The sequence below is a fragment of the Scyliorhinus canicula genome, chromosome 14 (assembly GCF_902713615.1).
Source record: "Scyliorhinus canicula chromosome 14, sScyCan1.1, whole genome shotgun sequence".
Lineage (NCBI taxonomy): Eukaryota > Metazoa > Chordata > Chondrichthyes > Carcharhiniformes > Scyliorhinidae > Scyliorhinus > Scyliorhinus canicula.
The window spans coordinates 33,051,151-33,075,650 of record NC_052159.1 but is presented as its reverse complement, the minus strand read 5'-3'; the positions used below and the strand labels follow the sequence as shown (position 1 = coordinate 33,075,650).

At 46.5% G+C, this 24,500-nt stretch overlaps 1 protein-coding gene across 1 annotated transcript in view; it reads right to left on the bottom strand.

Moving 5' to 3' along the window:
• Positions 1–23,467, bottom strand: part of LOC119977653 (thrombospondin type-1 domain-containing protein 1) — a 30,139-nt gene extending 6,672 nt beyond the window's left edge. Inside the window, exons 1-3 of the mRNA XM_038818816.1 lie at positions 23,435–23,467; positions 17,967–18,143; positions 2,474–3,430 (exon numbers count right to left, since the gene is read on the bottom strand). Of these exons, the coding sequence (XP_038674744.1) occupies positions 2,474–3,430; positions 17,967–18,090 (1,081 nt within the window). The 5' untranslated portion in view covers positions 18,091–18,143; positions 23,435–23,467. The remainder of the gene's footprint in view (positions 1–2,473; positions 3,431–17,966; positions 18,144–23,434) is intronic.
• Positions 23,468–24,500: the final 1,033 nt, after the last annotated feature.

Sequence of the window (24,500 nt, the reverse complement as noted above, 5' to 3'; positions counted from 1 at the left end):
TCCCATATCCTTTGATCAATTTTGCCCCAAGAGCTCTATCTAACTCCTATTTGAAAACATACCATGTTTTGGCTTCAGCTACTTCCTGGGGTAGCGAATTCAACAGGCCGACCCTGCTCTGGGTGAAGGAATTTCTCCTTCTTTCTGTCCTAAATGGTTTACCCCTTATTCTTAGACTATGACTCTTGGTTCTGGACTCCCCCACTATCGGAAACATCCTTCCTACATCTACCCTGTCGAGTCCTGTTAGAATTTTATTGGTTTCTATGGAGGTTCCCCCTTCATTCTTTCAAACTCCAGTGAATACAATCCCAACTCGATCATATTTTTATTATCTGCTGTTTTATTGCATATCTCTACTAAAATAGCACATAAAGAAATGTCACACCAATGCATTAAATGTTCATCTACTAATATCACCAACAGTAAAAGCCAGGTTGAAACTGCAACAGTGTTAGGGGAGTGTAGTTTGAGTGGGTCTCAGCAGTTGTCAGTTAAGGGGCAGCATGGTAGCACTATGGCTTCACGGTGCCAGGGTCCCAGATTCGATTCCCAGCTTGGGTCACTGTGCGGAGTCTGTACGTGTTCCCCATGTTTGCGTGGGTTTTTTCCGGGTGTTGCGGTTTCCTCCCACAAATCCCAAAAGACATTCTATTAGGTAATTTGGACATTCTGAATTCTCCCTCTGTGTACCCAAACAGGCGCCGGAATGTGGCGACTATGGCTTTTCACAATAACTTCATTGCAGTGTTAATGTAAGCCTACTTGAAGATGTGCAGGTTAGGTGGATTAGCCATGCTAAATTGCCCTTAGGGTCCAAATTGCCCTTAGTGTTAGGTGGGGTTACTGGGTTATGGGGATAGGGTGGAGGTATGGGCTTGGGTAGGGTGCTCTTTCCAAGAGCCGTTGCAGACTCGATGGGCCAAATGGCCTCCTTCTGCACTGTAAATTCTATGAAATTGTGACAATAAAGATTATTATTATAAGAGGAAGGAAAAACCGTCAGGACCCCACTTCTGCCATGTTCCAGCTTCCTCTGCTGGGAGGTCGTGCCTGTGGTATCTGACACATGACCCTGCTATATCGTGATGTTAATGGACCTGCAAACACTCACTGTATAACTTTACAATATGAAATGTACCTATATGCTTCTTTCAAATCTGATCAATACCTTCCCTCTGTCCCTTTAAATCTCCCTGGTGACAAAGAACATTTTTGCAACGTCAACTCATGGGTTCCAAAGGGAAAATAGTTGATTACTGCATGCTCCAACATGTCCACTGCCCATTACTACAGCTCAAATATATATTTTTCGCAGGTGGAATCTTTCAGAAATCACTGCTTTGTTGTGAACTTAAACTACTTGCTCACTATTTGTGTTCTAAAAAACAAAAAAAAAGTTAAGTCTTTTTGAATCAGAATAACCAAGTTTGTGATGTACTAAGCCATCATTACTATTGAACAACCTCAATGGTCCTGAAGGACTATTATTTTACAAGTTTGGAGTCTCTCCAAACAAAATTTAAAACCACAGATATTAAGTTTAAAAGTTTTTAAAACTTCTAAGTTTGCATCCTGATATTTGAGTTTCTACCTTTACTTCACGTGCATGTCCCAATCTTTATTTAACTTTCTGTACAATTACTTAAATGTGATTTATAGGCCGCAATCTAGCGGTCCTATTAGCAGAGGGTGCAAATCCTATAATGGCCGCTATATCCTCCAGTGGGCAAAAAAGGGATTAGCACCAGTGAGATCTCGTGTTTGAGACCCCTCCACAAATTGCAATTTAATCAGGCAAGAGAACCTGTCTGTGAAGCCGGAAAGTTTCACACAGCTTTCCTCGCATGATCTAGCACTCTGCACAATTTGGGGAAAATTGCACTCATCATTCCTACTGTTTAATTCCTGCTTTGCCGTCTGTGAGAATGCTGCCAGCCAATTGGCTTATCAGCCTGCCAGATGCCTACCCTGTAGCTGGATGACAGAGGATTCCCATTGAAAGTGCCAAATTCAAAGTGATGAGCAAGGTCAGTTCACACTTGATAGCCTGCTAAATGGTTGCAGGCAGGATTTTTTTTCCCCAAGGTGATCACTGCTCCTTCACCACAGACCACAAAACCCAGGCCAGTGTAACACATGTCCCTATTCTTGGGAGAACAAACTATTTCAAACATAAACTTTGGGTAAAGTATGTCAATGTGGTAGTTTCTTTAAAAATGTGAAATGCTGTTATGTATTTCAACATCAACATTTAACAAACACCTCTTGCTTATTCAAAGTACCAAACTAATGTAGGACTGTATTATAGTTATGTGGTGCTTCAATGGAATTCGTCAATGAAATTGATAAATGAAATATATTAAATTTATGCAAAACGTAGCAAATCTGAACATATTATTTAACATCTATCAAAAGTGGTAAGTGGTTCAATAAATGAACAGAGAGGGAGACCAAGTGGCACTATACGAACCTGTGTGTCTCTGAAGAGTAACACAAGTCACGGCTTTGGTGGAAGGGTGGCTGTGATTCAGGATGCTGACATACTCGAAGCAGTAGTTATTTTTCCCAGTCTCAAACACAGAGCAGTTGAATTTGGCCTTGTTATCCCTGGGGCGCAGCCACTTTTCAACTACAAAACTATCTCTTGCAAACGCAGCCCCCTTGCGGGTTTTGTACACAGAAATCTTTCCTGGCGCACGGGCGCAAGGTGGGGTCACTATCCCAACCTCGGCAGACGATTCACAGGTAGCCGTTCTCAAATGATCGACAAGCAGCTTATACCCAACATTTTGGGTAAATACGACTGGCCCTTTTGACAAGATCACTGAATTGGTGCTCGGCGATCTCAGTGAAATCGTTATGAATGCATCTTGGCTGAAATCAGTGCAATCAAATGCCACCCACTGAGAATTGGACAGCTCAATTGCTTTATTTATCGTTTTCTTTAACGCTTTGCCCCCATTAAAAGATCCAGGATTATTGAAATCAATCCTGGTAACGTCTAGAAATAACGTCAATGTATTCACTTTCCATGGGCATAGATATTCCTGAGTAAATACTTGGATCTGGAAGTTGCTCTGGGAGTCAGTTTTTCTGGCCACCTCAGTGTGAAAGACTGGCCATTTGACATGCAATAAGTCAGATGTCCACTGGGCGGTGCCATTGCTTGTGAAATCTGTGACTTTAAATTCAAAGTTGCCAGCGTAATTGAAATGGAAGCACTCAAACTCCACAGTGCTCTGGGATCGATTACCAGTGATCACTTTTGTGGCGATGGTTTGGTTTGTGTTAACATCGACGAGCGATACGGTTAAGTTTTGCAGGCTTGCGTTGCCCAGTCCTTTGTAGTCAACGTGAACTGTCTGGTTGCTCAGAGCCACATGCCAAGGTTGCCTTGAAAGTCGATATTTAACTTCGGCAAAAACAGCTGCATTAAAAGAGAGGATTGAGATTTACTTTGACAAAAATATTTGCGTTTAAGGACCAATAATACAGCCAGTTTGCAAGTGAAGTGGTTTTGGATGTACAATAGTCAGATCGGCCGTATTGTTTCCACCTAAGGGATTGTACATCATTGTCTTGACATTCTTGTCAGGGCAATGGGCACTAGATCATTGAGTCGTACAGTCAGACAGCACAGAAAAGCCCCTTGGGCCCATTGCGTCTGCGCTTGTCAAAGACAACCACCTAACTATTCTAATCTCATTCTCCCAGCACTTGGCCCATAGCCTTGCATGCCTTGGGGATCGCAAGTGCATATCTATATACTTCTTAAATGTTATGAGGGTCTCTGCCCCCACCACCCTTCCAGGCAGAGTTAGAAACTCCCATCGCCCTCTGGATAAAAAGGTCTGTCCTCACATCCCCTCTGAGCCTCCTGCCGCTTAAATTTATGCCTCCTGGTCATTGATCCCTCCACCAACCGGTAAAGTTCCTTCCTGTCTACTCTATCTATGCCCTGCATATTTTCATACATCTCAATCATGCCCACCCCCCTCCCAAAGTCTCTTCTGCTCCATGGAAAACAATCAAAGTCTATCCAATCTCTCTTCATAACTATAGTTCTCCAGCCCAGGCAATGTCTTAGTGAATCTCCTCTGCATCCTTTCCAATGCTATCACATCCCTCCTATAATGTGGATTCCAGAACTGCATGCAATACTCCAGCTGTGGCCTAACTAATATTTTATACAGTTCCAGCATCACCTCCTTGCTCTTAAACTCCATGCATCGGCGCTAATACAGGCAAGTACATCATATGCTTTCATAACCACTGTATCCATCGGCTCTACTATCTTTTTTTTAATAAATGTTTTTATTAAAGCTTTTTCCAACCAACGTTTTTACATAACAAAAATAAACGAGAATTATTGAAGAAAACAAAAACGTGGGTGTTGTCTTTATACAAAACAAAATTCACATAATATCAACAATCCCCCCCCCCCCCACCTGAGCGGCGCACACACCACCCCCTCCCCCCCCCCCCCCCCCCCCCCCCCCCCGATCTGCTGCTGCTCACACTTACCGCTCCCCTGGAGAGTCAAGGAAAGGTTGTCACCGCCTGGAGAACCCCATCATGGACCCTCTCAAGGCAAACTTTATTCGCTCCAGGCTGAGGAACCCAGCCATGTCACTAACCCAGGTCTCCACACTCGGGGGTTTCGAGTGTCTCCACATTAACAGGATCCGTCTCCGGGCTACCAGGGAGGCAAAAGCCAACACCTCGGCCTCTTTCGCTTCCTGCACTCCCGGATCCTCTGACACCCCAAAGATCGCTTTTGTTGGACTCGGCTTCACCCGAGTGTCCAAAATCCTGGACATAGCCCTCGCAAAGCCCTGCCAGAATTCTTTAAGCGCCAGGCATGCCCAAAACATATGGGCATGGTGCGCCGGACTCCCTGCGCACCTCGCGCACCTGTCCTCCACCCCAAAGAACTTGCTCATTCTCGCCGTCGTCATGTGAGCCCGGTTCACCACCTTAAACTGAATTAAGCCGAGCCTGGCACATGATGAGGAGGAATTTACCCTGCCCAGGGCATCAGCCCACAGGCCCGCATCCAGCTCCTCGCCTAGCCCCTCCTCCCACTTGCCTTTCAACTCCTCCACTGAGGCCTCCTCCGCCTCCTGCAGCTCCTGCTATATGTCTGACACATTCCCCTCCCCTACCAGGTGCCAGATACAACCCTGTCCTGTATTCTATGCAGGGGCAGCAGCGGAAATGTCCCCACCTGCTTTTTAAGAAAGTCCCGAACCTGGAGGTACCTGCACGCATTCCCCGGGGACAGGCCGAACTTCTCCTCCAACGCCTGCACGCTGGGGAAAGTCCCATCTATAAACAGGTCCCCCATTCTCCTAATGCCTGCCCTACACCAGCCTTGGAACCCCCCATCTATCCTACCTGGAGCAAATCTGTGGTTATTCCATATCAGGGTCCACACTGAGGCCCCCTCCTCCTGCCTATGCCTCCTCCACTGTCCCCAAATCCTCAGTGCCGCTGTCACCACCGGACTTGTGGTGTATCATGCCGGCGAAAACGGCAGCGGCGCCGTGACTAGTGGCCCCTATGCTGGTGCCTCTGCATGACGCCTCCTCCAGCCGGCCCCATGCCGCCCCCTCCTCCATCATCCACTTCCTAATCATGGCCACACTGGCTGCCCAATAATAGCTGCAGAAGTTCGGCAGAGCCAGTCCTCCCCCTCCCCAACTACGCCCTTTTAACTCGCGGTGTTTTATTCGCCCACACAAATCCCGTAACAATCCTATTCACCCGCTTAAAAAAGGATTTGTGGATGAAAATGGGGAGGCACTGAAAAACGAAGAGGACCCTGGGGAGAACCGTCATCTTCACAGTCTGCACCCGTCCCGCCAGGGAAAGTGGGAGCATGTCCCACCTTTTAAAATCTCCCTCCATCTTTCCCACACAGCAACAGGGACAGGGGGCACCCCTGCCTCGTCCCCCAGTGCAGTCTGAAATACTCCGACCGTAGCCGGTTCGTGGACACTCTCGCTACAGGGGCCTGATACAGAAGCTTGACCCACCCTATGAATCCCTCACCAAATCCAAACCCGCTTAACGCTTCCCACAGGTACTCCCACTCCACCCAGTCAAAGGCCTCCTCTGCATCCATTGCAGCCACCACTTCCACATCCCCCCCCCCCCTCCGAGGGCATCATGATAATATTCAGGAGCCTCCTGACATTCGTGTTCAGCTGCCTGCCCTTGATGAAACCCGTCTGGTTCTCCTCAATCACTCCCGGGACACCGTCCTCTATTCTGGTGGCCAGAATTTTTGCCAACAATTTAGCGTCTACATTCAGGAGCGATATCGGCCTGTAGGACCCACACAGAAGCGGATCCTTCTCCTTCTCTGCTCTGCTATCTTAAGGGACCAGCGTACATGCACACCAAGGTCTCTCTGATCCTCAGTGCTTCCCAGGGTCCTGCCACTTATCATGCATTCCCTTGCCTATTTTGTCCTGCCCAAGTGCATCACCTCACACTTATCCAGTTTGTATTCTATTTGCCACTGATCAGCCCATCTATATCCGCCTGTAATTTAAGGCTATCCTCCTCACTATTAACCACCCCACCAATTTTCATATCATCCACAAACGTACTGATCAACCCTCCTACATTCACATTTAAATCATTAATATAAACCACAAACAGCAAGGGCCCCCACACTGATCCCTACGGGACCCGTTCAGATGGGAACTTTCAGGAAAAGATGTGCATGACATTAGAAACTCATGCAGGGGCCGTGTGTGGCAAAGGGAGAGAGGTTCAGCTCTGAAGAAGTCATATTGGACTTGAAACATTAACTCTGTTTCTATCTCCACAGATGCTGTCAGACCTGCTGAGTTCATCCAGCATTTTCTGATCCTATTTCAGATTTCCAGCATCTGCAGTATTTTGCTTTTATCACAAAAGGGAAGCCGGAAATAGATTTGTAGTTGTGAAGGTTGGAAGAGGTGGGGCTGATTTAATCAGGAGGGAGGTGATGATGATGCTGAACAAGCAAAGAGCCGTTTATGTTAGCAAGTACTGGGGCAAGTGAGCGTTCAGGAGCTGGGTGAGGAGAGGATTGAGGGAACAGGTTGGTGTGGAAATGAAGAGGCTGGTGGGGGCACAGGAGAAAAGTGGATAGTTTCTTGAACAATATTAGAGACCATAACACATAGGAGCAGAATTAGGCCACTTGGCCCATCAAGTCTGCTCCGCCATTCAATCATGGCTGATATTTTCTCATCCCCATTCTCCTGCCTTCTCCCCATAACCCCTGATCCCCTTATTAATCAGGAACCTATCTATCTCGGTCTTAAAGAGCTCAGTGAATTGCCCTCCACAGCCTTCTGTGGCAAAGAGTTTGGAGATTGGTGGGTTCGGAGATAGGGCAGAAGCTGGAGGGGACAGGAGAGGGAAATGAGCTGTCAGCTGATGCACCTGTGTGGAAGATCTCAATCATAGGGACAAGGAAGCCTATCTCTTCATTGTGATTGGTATCGAAGGTGAGGGATAATGAAGCAAGGAAAGTAGTTTTTTTAAAAAATTATTTACGAGATGTGAGTGTCTCTAGTTAGCCCAACATTTATTGCCCTTCCCTAGTTGCCCTTCAGAAGGTGGTAGTGAGTTGCCTCCTTGAACCACTCCAGTCCTTGAGGTGTAGGTACACCCACTGTGCTGTTCGGGAGGGAGTTCCAGAATTTTGTCCCAGTGACAGTAAGGAGCGGCGATATATTTCCAAGTCAGGGTACTGAATGTCTTGGAGGGGAACCTCCAGGTGGTGGGGCTCCCAGGTATCTGTTGCTCTTGTTCTTCTAGACAGTAGTGGTCATGGGTTTGGAAGGTGCTGTCTAAGGAACCTTGGTGAGTTACTGCAGTGCATCTTGTAGATGGTACACACTGCTGACACTGTGCGTCGGTGGTGGAGGGTTTGAGTGTTTGTAGAAGGAGGAGAAATCAAGCGGGCTCCTGACAAGATGGTGTCATGCATCTTGAGTGTTGTTGGAGCTGCACTCATCCAGGCAAGTGGAGAGTATTCCATTACACTCCTGACTTGTGCCTAGATGAGGCTGTGAATAGGACGTGAAGCAGAAATGTATGACAGGAGGATCGGTGGAAGTTAGTGAGACCGAGGGACTTAGAGGGGATGAAGATGTCAGTCGTAGTTAAGAAAGCTGTTGAGAAACCACAAGAAGCAGCAGCAGGAACAGCAAAAAAAAAGGAATATGTAATTGGAACGGATACCAGCGAGATCCCTTGTAGTAAGTTCTTTCCGGGAGCAGTGAGTGGGCCAGGAAAACCGAGGAAAGGAGGCATTGATTGGAAATAACCTTATCACTGGTAGTGACCCCCAGGTCAAAAAGATTTGTGAAGTTGTAAATGGAGAAAATTACATGCTAGGTAAAGTTAAGAGAGGACAAAGGGCAGACAAGTCAAATGACAGGGAAGGTGGGTGGGGGGGGGGGGGGGGGCGATAACTGAATTGTGGTGAAGCTTGAAGTTATCAAGGGTAATCAGTTTTATGAACAGATTTATGAACAGATTTTCAGTTGCAACCAGAAGGCAAAATGTGAATACTTGAATTCCATCCCACAGCAAAAGTGGAAGGTTACATTGAGCAAAACCCAACATTGTGTTGTGTAGTCTCTTAATTGTGATGTTGAATCATAGAAACCCTACAGTGCAAAAGGAGGCCATTTGGCCCATCAAGTCTGCACTAACCCATGGAAAGAGCACCCTACCTAGGCCCACTCCCCCACCCTATCCCCGCAAATCAGTAACTCCAACTAATCTTTTGGATACTTAGGGGCACTTTAACCCAACTTGCACATCTTTGGACTGTGGGAGGTAACTGGAGCACCCGGACGAAACCCACGCAGACACGGGGAGAACATGCAGACTCCGCACAGACAGTGACCCGAGGCTGGAATCAAACTGGGTCCCTGATGCTGTGAAGCAGCAGTGCTAACCACTGTGTAACCATGCTGCGCATAACGACCAAGACTGTGAAATGCTTTTAAATACTCGTTCATATAATTTCCCGCTGTATAGAATGATGAGATACTTTCACAGGCCGCACTATATAAAAATTAACAAACTAATAGAATGGAATAAATGGCAGATCAACACTCCATCTGATTTTATACATATCTAATTATGACCATGAAACTGTTCAATGGGAATCAGTTCCATTACTGAGTACAAAAGCAAAATACTGCAGATGTTGGAAAGCTGGGAATATAAACAAAAAATGCTGGAAATACCCAGCAGGTCAGGCAGCATCTGTGGAGAGAGAAACGGAGTTTGCCTTTCAGGTCGAGGAACTGTTCTTATGATCGACCTGAAACCTTAACTCTGTCTTCCTCCACAGATGCTGCCTGACCTGCCAGGTCTATCACTGATTGACCACTGCAATCCATACAGGCAGTTGTTTTACACAGGTCTCATTCAGATTTAGTAGTTTCAGACACTGTAAAAATCACACGCAAGGCATCCAAAGATACTGTGAACCGGAATATTAAATGGAATTAACTGTAAGGAGTCTAGGAGAGGTTACTGCAGATTAGCTTGGAAAGGTAGGCTTTGAGCACAGTCCAAAGTATGATAGAGAGGAGGAAGGAATTAGGAAAGAAGCTCCACAAAGGAAGGCTAAGGTGATGGACAATTCTGCCTCCAATGATGGGGACCAAGGGAAGGGGAGATACACAAGAGACTGGTGTTGGGGGAACAACGGGGGGCAGGAAGAGAATTATTATTGGGGGAGGTAAAGAGGCACAAAGTAAGGGCAGCAAGGTGGAGCAGTGGTTAGCATTGCTGCTTCACAGCGCCGAGATCACAGGTTCGATTCCGGCTCTGGGTCACTGTCTGTGCGGAGTTGCACATTCTCAGAGTCTGCGTGGGCTTAGCCCCCACAACCCAAAGATGTGCAGGATAGGTGGATTGACCACGTTAAATTGCCCCTGAATTGGAAAAAAAAATGAATTGGGTACTCTAGATTTATATTAAAAAAAAGAAGGCACAAAGTCATGGAGAGTTTATTTGAAAATGAAATAAATGAACTTAAATGTACCGGACTGGTGGTGGATAAGGCAGCGTAGGACAATGAGAATGTGGAATGGTAGGGGAGAAGAACTCAATACAGGAAATGTCATCGTAGTTTGGACAAGGTGGAGTTTGTGGAGATGGACAATTGAAGGTCAGTGAAGGGGACTGGAGTCATTAAGTTTTGAAAAGCACCGATCAGGGTTGTAGCACTGACACATTTAAATGTGTTATCATGTACAGTTATGTTAACAGGCTAGATAATAGAGATAGAAAAAACAATTCAACTGAGCTGAAATATTGCCACACGAACAACTTGGCATTTTACAAGCAGTTAAAAAACAAAGAAAAACAAAGAAAATGACAGCACAGGAACAGGCTCTTTGGCCCTCCCAGCCTGCGTCGATCCAGATCCTTTATCTAAACCTGTCGCCTATTTTCTAAGGATCTACTTCCCTCTGTTCCCCGCCCATTCATATATCTGTCCAGATGCATCTTAAATGATGCTACCGTGCCCGCCTCTACCACCTCCGCTAGCAAAGCGTTCCAGGCATCCACCACTCTCTGTGTAAAAAAACTTTCCACCCACATCTCCCTTAAACTTTCCCCCTCTCACCTTGAAATCGTGACCGCTTGTAATTGACACCTCCACTCTTGGAAAAAGCTTGTTGCTATCCACCCTGTCCATACCTCTCATAATTTTGTAGACCTCAATCAGGTCCCTCCTCAACCTCAGTCTTTCCAATGAAAACAATCCTAATCTACTCAACCTTTCTTCATAGCTAGCACCCTCCATGCCAGGCAACATCCTGGTGAACCTCCTCTGCACCCTCTCTAAAGCATCCAAATCCTTCTGGTAATGTGGCAACCAGAACTGTACGCAGTATTCCAAATGTGGCCTAATCAAAGTCCTATACAACTGTAACATGACCTGCCGACTCTTGTACTCAATACCCCATCTGATGAAGGCAAGCATGCTGTATGCCTTCTTGACCACTCTATTGACCTGCGTTGCCACCTTCAGGGTACAATGGACCTGAACTCCCAGATCACTCTGTACATCATTTTTCTCCAGGACTCTTCCATTGACCGTATAGTCCGCTCTTGAATTAGATCTTCCAAAATGCATCACCTCGCATTTGCCTGGATTGAACTCCATCTGCCATTTCTCTGTCCAACTCTCCAATCTCTCTATATTTTGTTGTATTCTCTGACAGTCCCCCTCGCTATCTGCAACTCCACCAATCTTAGTATCATCTGCAAACTTGCTAATCAGACCACCTATATCTTCATGCAGATCATTTATGTACATCACAAACAACAGTGGTCCGAGCACGGATCCCTGTGGAACACCACTAGTCACCTTTCCCCATTTTGAGACACTCCTTTCCACCACTACTCCCTGTCTCCTGTTGCCCAGCCAATTCTTTATCCATCTAGCTAGTACACCCTGAACCCCATGCAACTTCACTTTTTCCATCAACCTGCCATGGGAAACTTTATCAAACGCCTTACTGAAGTCCACGTATATGACATCTACAGCCCTTCCTTCATCAATTAACTTTGTCACTTCCTCAAAGAATTATATTAGGTTTGCTAGACATGACCTTCCCTGCACAAAACCATGCTGCCTATCACTAATAAGTCTATTTTTTTCCAAATGTGAATAGATCCAATCCCTCAGTATCTTCCCCAACAGTTTGCCTACCACTGACGTCAAGCTCACAGGTCTATAATTCCCTGGATTATCCCTGCTACCCTTCTTAAACAAAGGGACAACATTTGCAATTCTCCAGTCCTCCGGGACCTCACCCGTGCTCAAGGATGCTGCAAAGATATCTGTTAAGGCCGCAGCTATTTCGTCCCTTGCTTCCCTCAGTAACCTGGGATAGATTCCATCCGGACCTGTGGACTTGTCCACCTGAATGCCTTTTAGATAACCCAAAACTTCCCCCTTCCTTATGCTGACTTGACCTAGAGTATTTAAACATCCATCCCTAAACTCAACACCCGTCATGTCCCTCTCCTTGGTGAATACCGATGCAAAGCACTCATTAAGAATCTCACCCATTTCCTCTGACTCAATGCATAAATTCCCTCTTTTGTCTTTGAGTGGGCCAATCCTTTCTCTAGTTACCCTCTTGCTCCTTATATACGAATAAAAGACTTTGGGATTTTCCTTAACCCTGTTTGCCATAGATATTTCATGACCCTTTTAGCCCTCTTTAATGCGCGTTTGAGATTTGTCCTACTTTCCCGATATTCCTCCAAAGCTTCATCAGTTTTAAGTTGCCTAGATCTTATGTATGCTTCCTTTTTCATCTTAGCTAGTCTCAATTCCACCCGTCATCCATGGTTCCCTAATCTTGCCATTCTATCCCTCATTTTCACAGGGACATGTCTGTCCTGCACTCTAACCAACCTTTCCTTAAAAGTCCACATTTCAAATGTGGATTTACCCTTAAACAGCTGCTCCCAATCCACATTCCCTAGCTCCTGCGAGTTTTGTTATACTTGGCCTTTCCCCAATTTAGCACTCTTCCTTTAGGACCACTCTCGTCTTTGTCCATGAGTATTCTAAAACTTACGGAATTGTGATCGCTATTCCCAAAGTAATCACCGACTGAAACTTCAACCACCTGGCTGGGACCATTCCCCAATACCAGGTCCAGTCTGGCCCCTTCCCGAGTTGGATGATTTACATACTGCTCTAAAAAGCTCTCCTGGATGTTCTTTACAAATTCTGCTCCATCTATGCCTGCAACACTGCACGAATCCCATTCAATGTTGGGGAAGTTAAAATCTGCCATCACGACCACCTTATTGCTCCTACATTTTTCTATAGTCTGTCTACATATTTGTACCTCTACTTCAAGCTCGCTTTTGGGAGGTCAGTAACAATGTTACTGCACCCTTCCTATTTCTTAGCTCTACCCATATTGCCTCAGTGCTCGAATCCTCCATAGTGCCCTCCTTAATCACAGCTTTGATATCATCTCTGACCAGTAATGCAACTCCTCCGCCCCTTTTACTTCCCTCGCTATCCCTCCTGAAGCATCTATACCCTGGGATATTTAGTTGCTAATCGTGCCCTTCCCTTAACCAAGTCTCAGTAATACCAATAACATCATATTCCCAGAATTCATCTGCCTTACCTGCTACACTTCTCACATAAAAACAAATGCACCTCAGACCACCTGTCCCTTTGCGTTCATCATCTCTTCCCCGTCTACTCTTCCGCTTAGTCACAATGAGTTTATTATCTAGTACCTTACTGGCTTTAGTTGCTGCCTCTTTACTGACCTCTAACTTCCTAATCTGGTTCCCTTCCCCCTGCCACATTAGTTTAAAACCTCCCCAACTGTGTTAGCAAAAGCACCCCCAGGACATTGGTTCCAGTCCTGCCCAGGTGTAGACCATCCAATTTGTAATGGTCCCACCGCCCCCAGAACCTGTTCCAATGTCCCAAAACTCAGAACCCCTCCCTCCTGCACCATCTCTCAAGCCACGTATTCATTCTGACTATTCTTGAATTTCTACTTTGACTGTCTCGTGGCAGTGGTAGCAATCCTGAGATTACTACCTTTGAGGTCCTACTTTTTAAACTTATCTCCTAACTCCCTAAATTCTGATTGTAGGACCTCATCCCATTTTTTACCTATATCGTTGGTGCCTATATGCACCACGACAACTGCCTGTTCACCCTCTCCCTTCAGTATATCCTGCAGCCGATCTGAGACATACCTGACCCATGCACCCGGGAGGCAACATACCATTCGGGAGTCTCGTTTTCGACCACAGAAACGCCTGTCTACTCCCCTTCGATTGAATCCCCTATGACTATAGCCCTGTCAGTCTTTTTCCCGCCCTTCTGTGCAGCAGAGCCAGCCACGGTGCCATGAACCTGGCTACTACTGCCTTCCCCTGGTGAGTCATCTCCCCCAACAGTATCCAAAACGGAAGACTTGTTTTGGAGGGAGATGACCGCAGGGGACACCTGAACTGCCTTCCTTCTCTTTCTCTGCCTTTTGGTCACCCATTCCCTGTCTCCCTCACCAATCCTAATCTGCGGTGTGACCAACTCACTGAACGTGCTATCCACAACCTCCTCAGCATCGCGGATGCTCCAAAGTGACTCCATCCGCAGCTCCAAAGCCATCATGCGGTCTAACAGGACCTGCAGCTGGACACACTTCCCGCACATGAAGGAGTCAGGGGCATCGGCCGCGTCCCTGAACTCCCACATTGAGCACGAGGAGCATAACACGGGTCTGGGGTCTCCTGCCATTTTTACACTTTACCGTAACTGATTACAAATATAATATCAAATAATGAATAAGTGAAAGGAATAAAGATTTTACTTACCAATCACAATACTTACCAACACACGAAGAGTTAAATTTCTCCCAGCTACTGCTAATTGGAGCACTTTCCTTACCAGCCAATCAGGTCACTGCTTTGCTGTGATGTCACTCTTCAAATGTATCCCCAAAGACCCTGTGGCCGCTGTTTAAACAGCTAGTTTAAATACTCACCGCTCGACTCTGTAACTCCGCCCAGTCCAACAGCTGTATTCACACACTTTAAAATGATTCTCAGGTTGCTTTGAATAATAATTTTAACGTGTGTTAAATATTCTTTAATAATTAAGTGCATATATAGTTGCCAATCCGACTAATTCAATAATTTATAAGACTAAACAACATAATGTATTCATACAACAAATAATTAAGGAGGGTGTAGAATCAAGCATGATTAATTCTACATTAGTTATTTGCCTGAAACACTTCAAACACGAGACATTTGTCTTCACCAATGTTTTTCTCTTCACGGGCCTATACATAATGTTACAGTTAATTTTTATGTTCCCTGCAAGCTTACTCTCGTAACCTATTTTCCCCTTTTTATGCATACACATAATCAGTTTGCTGATGACGCAACCATAGTGGTCCAGATCTCGAATAGAATCATAGAATTTACATAGAATTTACAGTGCAGAAGGAGGCCATTCAGCCCATCGAGTCTGCACCGGCTCTTGGAAAGAGCACCCTACCCAAGGTCAACAACTCCACCCTATCCTCATAACCCAGTAACCCCACCCAACACTAAGGGCAATTTTGGACTCAAGTCTGTACCAACCCACTTAAGCCATCACTTCCACCCTATCCCTGTAACCCAATAACCCCTCTTAACCTTTTTGGTTAATCATTTTAACCTTTTTGGTCACCCAGGGCAATTTATCACGGCCAATCCACCTAACCTGCACATCTTTGGACTGTGGGAGAAAACCGGAGCACCCGGAGGAAACCCACGCACACACGGGGAGGATGTGCAGACTCCGCACAGACAGTGACCCAAGCCGGAATCGAACCTGGGACCCTGGAGTTGTGAAGCGATTGTGCTATCCACAATGCTACCGTGCTGCCCGGAATACCAATGAGTCAGAATACAGGAGAGAGATAGAGAACCTGGTGGAGTGGTGTAACGACAACAATTCATCCCTCAAAGTCAGCAAAACTAAAGAGCTGGTCATTGACTTCAGGGAGCAAAGCATTGTACAACCTCCACCCCCCCTCCCCCCGTCAGCATCAATGGGGCTGAAGTGGAGATGGTTAACAGCTTCAAATTCCTCGGGGTGCACATCACCAAAAATCTGTCCTGGTCCACCCACGCTACCACCAAGAAAGCACAACAGCGCCTATGCTTCCTCAGGAAACTAAGGAAATTCGGCATGTCCACATTAACTCTTACCAACTTTTACAGATGCACTATCCTATCTGGCAGCATCACAGCCTGATATGGCAACTGCTTGGCCCAAGACCACAAGAAACTTCAGAGAGTCGTGAACCCAGCCTGGTCCATCACACAAACCTACCTCCCATCCATTGACTCCATCTACACCTCCCTCTGCCTGGGGAAAGTGGGCGGCATAATCAAACATCCTTCCCACCTGGCCTACTCATTCTCCCAACTTCTTCCATCGGGCAGGAGGTACAAAAGTCTGAGAACATGCACAAACAGATTCAAAAACAGCTTCTTCCTGTAGTTACCAGACGCCTAAACGACCCTTTTATGGACTGACCTAATTAATACTACACTCCTGTATGCTTCACCCGATGCCTGTGTCTATGTATTTAACTTGTGTTGCACTATTATGTATTTTCTTTTCATGTACTTAATGATCTGTTTGAGCTGCTCACAGAAAAATACTTTTCACTGTACCTCGGTACACGTGACAATAAATAAATCCAGTCCACTGTTTCCTAGTTGTTATTCACACAATAGATACAATATAAAAGAAAACATGACTTGCGTTTATATAGCACCTTTCTTGAGCTCTGCATGCTCTACCTGCCAATGAAGTATGTATGAAAAGTATTCACTCTAACAGTGTAGGAAATGCAGAAGCCAATGTGTGTCCAGCAAGGTCCCACAATGTGATAATGATCAGATTATCCTTTGTGTGTGATGTTCATGGAGGAAAGCGTGTTGTGGGATCTTTTACTGAGAGGGCAGATGGGGCCTTGTTTGAACATCTTGTCCAAAAGGCTACACTGCCAACCATGCAGCACCTCCTCAGCACTATCCCTCTACCCCGGTCCCATTGCTGACCAGGCAGTGGTTTCTGCCAGACAACTGATCAGGAATCTCTCCCAGCTGTTCCCCAAGCAGCTGTTCCCCTCAGGTGAAGGATCAATAATGAGGGGGCATCATTTTAAGGTGAAAGGTTTGGAGTGGATTTGAGGAAATTTTTTTGGGGAATCTGGAATATACTGCCTGGGAGGGTAGAAAGGCAGGACTTTAAAAAGTGCCTGGTAAGCATTTCGAGGCTATGGGCCAAGTGCTGGGAAGTGGGGTTTATGTCATAGAATTTACAGTGCAGGAGACCATTCGGCCCATTGAGTCTGCACCAGCCCTTGGAAAGAGCACCCTAACTAAGCCCACACCTCCATCCTATCCCCCTAACCCAGTAACCCCACCTAACCTTTTTGGGTACTAAGGGCAATTTAACACAGCCAATCCACCTAACCTGCACGTCTTTGGACTGTGGGAGGAAACCCGGAGGAAACTCACTCAGACACGGGGAGAACGTGCAAACTCCACACAGACAGTGACGCAAGCTGGGAATCGAACCTGGGACACTGGAGCAGTGAAGCAACTGTGCTAACCACTGTGCTACCATGCTGCCCCTAATGTCGGTTAATATCGATTAGTATTTTTTGGTGTAGGCCAAAGGGCCTCTTCGATACTGTACGATTCTATCTGATGTGACCATGTTGTGAATGTATCTTCCATGAGCAACAAGTCTTGGCAAGGATTCGGAGCAGGGATTCTGATGCTACCACTGCACCACAAAATCTCCAATCGTGCCCAGCAGTGTGGGACTCCAAACCACAACCTTCTCAAAGAAGAAGCAATGCTCTTTATTCTTGGGATTTGGTGGATTCACGTGTAAGGCTGGCTGATTTCCTCCATTAGTACGACAATCAACAATAGTGGTCAACCAGCTTTATTAACTGAATTTAAATTCCGCTGCAGACTATGGTAGGCGTGGTATTTGTTCCCCAATGGATTAAGGCTGGGTCTCTGGATTGCCAGTCTATTGACATTCCCAACACTCCACAGTTCTCTGAGCTGGTTTAGCTCACCAGGCTAAATCACTGGCTTTTAAAGCAGACCAAGCAGGCCAGCCCCGTACCAGCCTCCCCGGACAGGGGCCGGAATGTGGTGACTAGGGGCTTTTCACAGTAACTTCATTGAAGCCTACTCGTGACAATAAGCGATTTTCATTTCATTTTGTTTCATTGAATTCCTATTGTCATTCGGTTGCGTTCCAGTCCTGCTTTTTATCTGTTTGTTGAGCATACTGGGGCTGCTCACCCTGGTGTCCCTAGCCTGTGGATACTTGTTATACTCACCGTAAGCAGACGGTACCAGCGCCAGCAGCAGCACGTGTGTAAAGGCCGGGAGACTGGGAGCATGGGTGGTATTCCATTCCGAACAATGTTGCAAACTCGCCTTCCTGCTCCTCATGTCCTCCATCAAAGTCCAAACCTCATGGTTATTGTACCGCTATCGCTCCACACAAACACACCCTAAAGAAATGACAACCCGGCAAAATGCTCAACTTTTAAAAAAAAGTTAAACATACCTTACTAACTGCTGCAATCTAACCCAGAGTAAATATAACCGAATAAAAGTCTGAAGTAAGAGAAAATCAATCTGAGCGACTTCGTAGCTGCTGCTAACCTCTCACGGAGTAATAAAAGTGCTACATCAGATCAGGAAAGTAGTGCAATCATGCAGTTTATCGACATTTTCTAGAAGCTGTCCGGCCATATTTATCATTCCATATGTCTCAAAATTCAAATTCAGTTTTGTCATTTCATTTTTGTCAATAGATTTGTATTTGGCACCGACTGTCTGGGTCCCTTTCGCTCCCTACCCCCCCACCCCCCACTGTCCGGCTCTTCCTCTCTGCACTGGACCACTCTCCATTTGTCAGTTCTGGTCTCTCTCTGCCTGACTTTCTATCTGTTTCTGTCTGGGTCATGGAAGGTACGTCTCTCAGTCTCTCGGTGCATCCCTCTGCCTGCATCTGGCAGCTCTAGTCTCTCTCCCAGCCTCCATCTGGATCTCTCTCTGTGTCTGGACCTGCCAGCTCTGCTCTCTCTGGCTCTCCCTGTCGGTCCGGGTCTCTGACAGCTGTGTTCTCTCTCTCTCTGCCTGTATCTGACAGCTCAGCTCTCTCTGTCTCCATCTGGATCTCCTGTATGTATCTGACAGCTCTAGTCTCTCTTTCTCTGTGTCTGTATCTGACAGCTCTAGCCTCTCTCTCTCTGTATCTAACAGCTCTAGCCTCTCTCTCTGTATCTAACAGCTCTAGCCTCTCTCTCTGTATCTGACAGCTCTAGCCACTCTCTCTGTATCTAACAGCTCTAGCTTCTCTCTCTCTAACAGCACTAGCATCTCTCTCTGTATCTAACAGCTCTAGCCTCTCTCTCTGTATCTAACAGCTCTAGCCTCTCTCTCTCTAACAGCTCTAGCCTCTCTCTGTATCTAACAGCTCTAGCCTCTCTCTCTGTATCTAACAGCTCTAGCCTCTCTCTCTGTATCTAACAGCTCTAGCCTCTCTCTCTGTATCAAACAGCTAGACATAGACATAGAACAGTACAGCACAGAACAGGCCCTTCGGCCCTCGATGTTGTGCCGAGCAATGATCGCCCTACTTAAACCCACGTAACCCGTATACCCGTAACCCAACAATCCCCCCATTAACCTTACACTACGGGCAATTTAGCATGGCCAATCCACCTAACCCGCACATCTTTGGACTGTGGGAGGAAACTGGAGCACCCGGAGGAAACCCACGCACACACGGGGAGGACGTGCAGACTCCACACAGACAGTGACCCAGCCGGGAATCGAACCTGGGACCCTGGAGCTGTGAAGCATTGATGCTAACCACCATGCTACCATGAGGCCCCAAAGCTCTAGCCTCTCTCTCTGTATCTAACAGCTCTAGCCTCTCTCTCTGTATCTAACAGCTCTAGCCTCTCTCGCTGTATCTAACAGCTCTAGCCTCTCTCGCTGTATCAAACAGCTCTAGCCTCTCTCTCTGTATCTAACAGCTCTAGCCTCTCTCTCTGTATCTGACAGCTCTAGCCACTCTCTCTGTATCTAACAGCTCTAGCCTCTCTCTCTCTAACAGCTCTAGCATCTCTCTCTGTATCCAACAGCTCTAGCCTCTCTCTCTCTAACAGCTCTAGCCTCTCTCTGTATCTAACAGCTCTAGCCTCTCTCTCTGTATCTAACAGCTCTAGCCTCTCTCTCTGTATCTAACAGCTCTAGCCTCTCTGTATCTAACAGCTCTAGCCTCTCTCTCTGTATCTGACAGCTCTAGCCTCTCTATCTGTATCTGACAGCTCTAGCCTCTCTCTCTCTGTATCTAACAGCTCTAGCCTCTCTCTCTGTATCTAACAGCTCTAGCCACTTTCTCTGTATCTAACAGCTCTAGCCTGTCTCTCTGTATCTAACAGCTCTAGCCTCTCTCTCTCTAACAGCTCTAGCCTCTCTCTCTGTATCTAACAGCTCTAGCCTCTCTCTGTATCTAACAGCTCTAGCCTCTCTCTCTGTATCTAACAGCTCTAGCCTCTCTCTCTGTATCTAACAGCTCTAGCCTCTCTCTCTGTATCTAACAGCTCTAGCCTCTCTCTCTCTGTATCTAACAGCTCTAGCCTCTCTCTGTATCTAACAGCTCTAGCCTCTCTCTCTCTAACAGCTCTAGCCTCTCTCTCTGTATCTAACAGCTCTAGCCTCTCTTTGTATCTAACAGCTCCAGCCTCTCTCTCTGTATCTGACAGCTCTAGCCTCTCTCTCTGTATCTGACAGCTCGCCTCTCTCTCTCTGTATCTGACAGCTCTAGCCTCTCTCTCTCTGTATCTGACAGCTCTAGCCTTTTCTCTGTATCTGACAGCTCTAGCCTCTCTCTGTATCTAACAGCTCTAGCCTCTCTCTGTATCTGAAAGCTCTAGCCTCTCTCTGTGTATCTAACAGCTCTAGCCTACCTCTCTCTCTATCTGACAGCTCTAGCCTCTCTCTCTGTATCTAACAGCTCTAGCCTCTCTCTCTGTATCTGACAGCTCTAGCCTCTCTCTCTGTATCTGACAGCTCTACCCTCTCTCTCTGTATCTAACAGCTCTAGCCTCTCTCTCTGTATCTAACAGCTCTAGCCTCTCTCTGTATCTGACAGCTCTAGCCTCTCTCTCTGTATCTGACAGCTCTAGCCTCTCTCTCTCTGTATCTAACAGCTCTAGCCTCTCTCTCTGTATCTAACAGCTCTAGCCTCTCTCTCTGTATCTGACAGCTCTAGCCACTCTCTCTGTATCTAACAGCTCTAGCCTCTCTCTCTCTAACAGCTCTAGCATCTCTCTCTGTATCCAACAGCTCTAGCCTCTCTCTCTCTAACAGCTCTAGCCTCTCTCTGTATCTAACAGCTCTAGCCTCTCTCTCTGTATCTAACAGCTCTAGCCTCTCTCTCTGTATCTAACAGCTCTAGCCTCTCTGTATCTAACAGCTCTAGCCTCTCTCTCTGTATCTGACAGCTCTAGCCTCTCTATCTGTATCTGACAGCTCTAGCCTCTCTCTCTCTGTATCTAACAGCTCTAGCCTCTCTCTCTGTATCTAACAGCTCTAGCCACTTTCTCTGTATCTAACAGCTCTAGCCTGTCTCTCTGTATCTAACAGCTCTAGCCTCTCTCTCTCTAACAGCTCTAGCCTCTCTCTCTGTATCTAACAGCTCTAGCCTCTCTCTGTATCTAACAGCTCTAGCCTCTCTCTCTGTATCTAACAGCTCTAGCCTCTCTCTCTGTATCTAACAGCTCTAGCCTCTCTCTCTGTATCTAACAGCTCTAGCCTCTCTCTCTCTGTATCTAACAGCTCTAGCCTCTCTCTGTATCTAACAGCTCTAGCCTCTCTCTCTCTAACAGCTCTAGCCTCTCTCTCTGTATCTAACAGCTCTAGCCTCTCTTTGTATCTAACAGCTCCAGCCTCTCTCTCTGTATCTGACAGCTCTAGCCTCTCTCTCTGTATCTGACAGCTCGCCTCTCTCTCTCTGTATCTGACAGCTCTAGCCTCTCTCTCTCTGTATCTGACAGCTCTAGCCTTTTCTCTGTATCTGACAGCTCTAGCCTCTCTCTGTATCTAACAGCTCTAGCCTCTCTCTGTATCTGAAAGCTCTAGCCTCTCTCTGTGTATCTAACAGCTCTAGCCTACCTCTCTCTCTATCTGACAGCTCTAGCCTCTCTCTCTGTATCTAACAGCTCTAGCCTCTCTCTCTGTATCTGACAGCTCTAGCCTCTCTCTCTGTATCTGACAGCTCTACCCTCTCTCTCTGTATCTAACAGCTCTAGCCTCTCTCTCTGTATCTAACAGCTCTAGCCTCTCTCTGTATCTGACAGCTCTAGCCTCTCTCTCTGTATCTGACAGCTCTAGCCTCTCTCTCTCTGTATCTAACAGCTCTAGCCTCTCTCTCTGTATCTAACAGCTCTAGCCTCTCTCTCTGTATCTAACAGCTCTAGCCTCTCTCTCTGTATCTAACAGCTCTAGCCTCTCTCTCTGTATCTAACAGCTCTAGCCTCTCTCTCTGTATCTAACAGCTCTAGCCTCTCTCTCTGTATCTAACAGCTCTAGCCTCTCTCTCTGTATCTAACAGCTCTAGCCTCTCTCTCTGTATCTGACAGCTCTACCCTCTCTCTCTGTATCTAACAGCTCTAGCCTCTCTCTCTGTATCTAACAGCTCTAGCCTCTCTCTCTGTATCTAACAGCTCTAGCCTCTCTCTCTGTATTTAACAGCTCTAGCCTCTCTCTCTCTGTATCTAACAGCTCTAGCCTCTCTCTCTGTATCTAACAGCTCTAGCCTCTCTCTCTGTATCTAACAGCTCTAGCCTTTCTCTCTCTGTATCTAACAGCTCTAGCCTTTCTCTCTCTGTATCTAACAGCTCTAGCCTCTCTCTCTGTATCTGACAGCTCTAGCCTCCCTCTCTCTCTGTATCTAACAGTTCTAGCCTCTCTCTCTCTCTGACAGCTCTAGCCTCACTCTCTGTATCTAACAGCTCTAGCGTCTCTCTCTGTATCTAACAGCTCTAGCCTCTCTCTCTGTATCTAACAGCTCTAGCCTCTCTCTCTGTATCTAACAGCTCTAGCCTCTCTCTGTATCTGACAGCTCTAGCCTCTCTCTCTGTATCTGACAGCTCTAGCCTCTCTCTCTCTGTATCTAACAGCTCTAGCCTCTCTCTCTGTATCTAACAGCTCTAGCCTCTCTCTCTGTATTTAACAGCTCTAGCCTCTCTCTCTCTGTATCTAACAGCTCTAGCCTCTCTCTCTGTATCTAACAGCTCTAGCCTCTCTCTCTGTATCTAACAGCTCTAGCCTTTCTCTCTCTGTATCTAACAGCTCTAGCCTTTCTCTCTCTGTATCTAACAGCTCTAGCCTCTCTCTCTGTATCTGACAGCTCTAGCCTCCCTCTCTCTCTGTATCTAACAGCTCTAGCCTCTCTCTCTCTCTGACAGCTCTAGCCTCACTCTCTGTATCTAACAGCTCTAGCGTCTCTCTCTGTATCTAACAGCTCTAGCCTCTCTCTCTATCTAACAGCTCTAGCCTCTCTCTCTCTCTATCTGACCGCTCTAGCCTCCCTCTCTCTCTGTCTGACAGCTCTAGCCTTTCTCTCTGTATCTAGCAGCTCTAGCCTCTCTCTCTGACAGCTCTAGCCTCCCTCTCTCTCTATCTGACAGCTCTAGCCTCCCTCTCTGTATTTGACAGCTCTGGTTTCAATCCCAGTCTCTCTCTCTAAAGCCCGGTCCGGTTCTGATCTCCCAGCCCCTCTTACCTCTGCGCAATCGGACCAGAGCTGATTGCTAGTTTTTCCAGTTCTTCGGCATGGGAAAAGTTTTTTTTGGTTGAAGCGGGACTACAATAGTGGGCGGTGCCTGGCGAGCCCTTCCGCTCCAATGACATTGAGGAGTGGATTCACAATTGGAGCATTCGCACAGAAAACGACCAAGAACACGGTAACACACTCCAGATTTTAAACTGTCTCTAAAACTCACTCAGATACAGGTAACAACAGGAGAACAAAACTGGAAGCGAAGGAAAAATAAAATATAGACATGGTCAGATAAATGTTGGAAAGGAGTTCCGAACTAATTCTGGTGGAGTCGAGGAATTCCTGTGTAATGGGCGCTGGATACAGCCAATGGTGGGGGAAGAACGTAAGATTAGTGGGAGCTCAGAGCAGGTTGTAGGACTGGAGGAGGTTACCTGATAGACATAGAAAATACTCACCTGATGGAGGAGTTAAGCTGGGAAAGCTAGTGATTCCAAATCAACCTGTTGGACTTTAACCTGGTGTTGTAAGACTTCTTACTGTGCCTATCCCAGTCCAACACCAGTATCTCCACATCATAGAAAACAGGAGCAGGAGGAGGCCATTCGGCCCTTTATTATCATGGCTGATCATCCAACTCAAAGAGGAAAGGGCATGAGGGAGGAGATGGATTAGAGAAGCATTGGCTTTGTAACTGAGACAGGAACAAAACATTTTGAAAAGGTTGAAGCTGGGGGTTAGAGGTGGCTTCTTTTTGGCTTCACGTGGGCTTAGGCACAGCAGAGGCGGGACAACATTGTGAAGGGTGGAACAATCGGTGTTGAACCAGTGACCAGGAACGAGATGGAATTGGGAAACGAGTTACAAGAGAAATAGGCATGGATTTGGAAGGAGGCAACGCAAACAAGGAGTTTGGAGAATAAATGGCGGAGGGATTGGATTGGATTTGCTTATTGTCACGTGTACCAAGGTGCAGTGAAAAGTATTTTTCTGCGAGCAGCTCAACAGATCATTAAATACGTGGGAAGAAAAGAAAATACATAATAGGGAAAAGAACGAGTATGAGTTA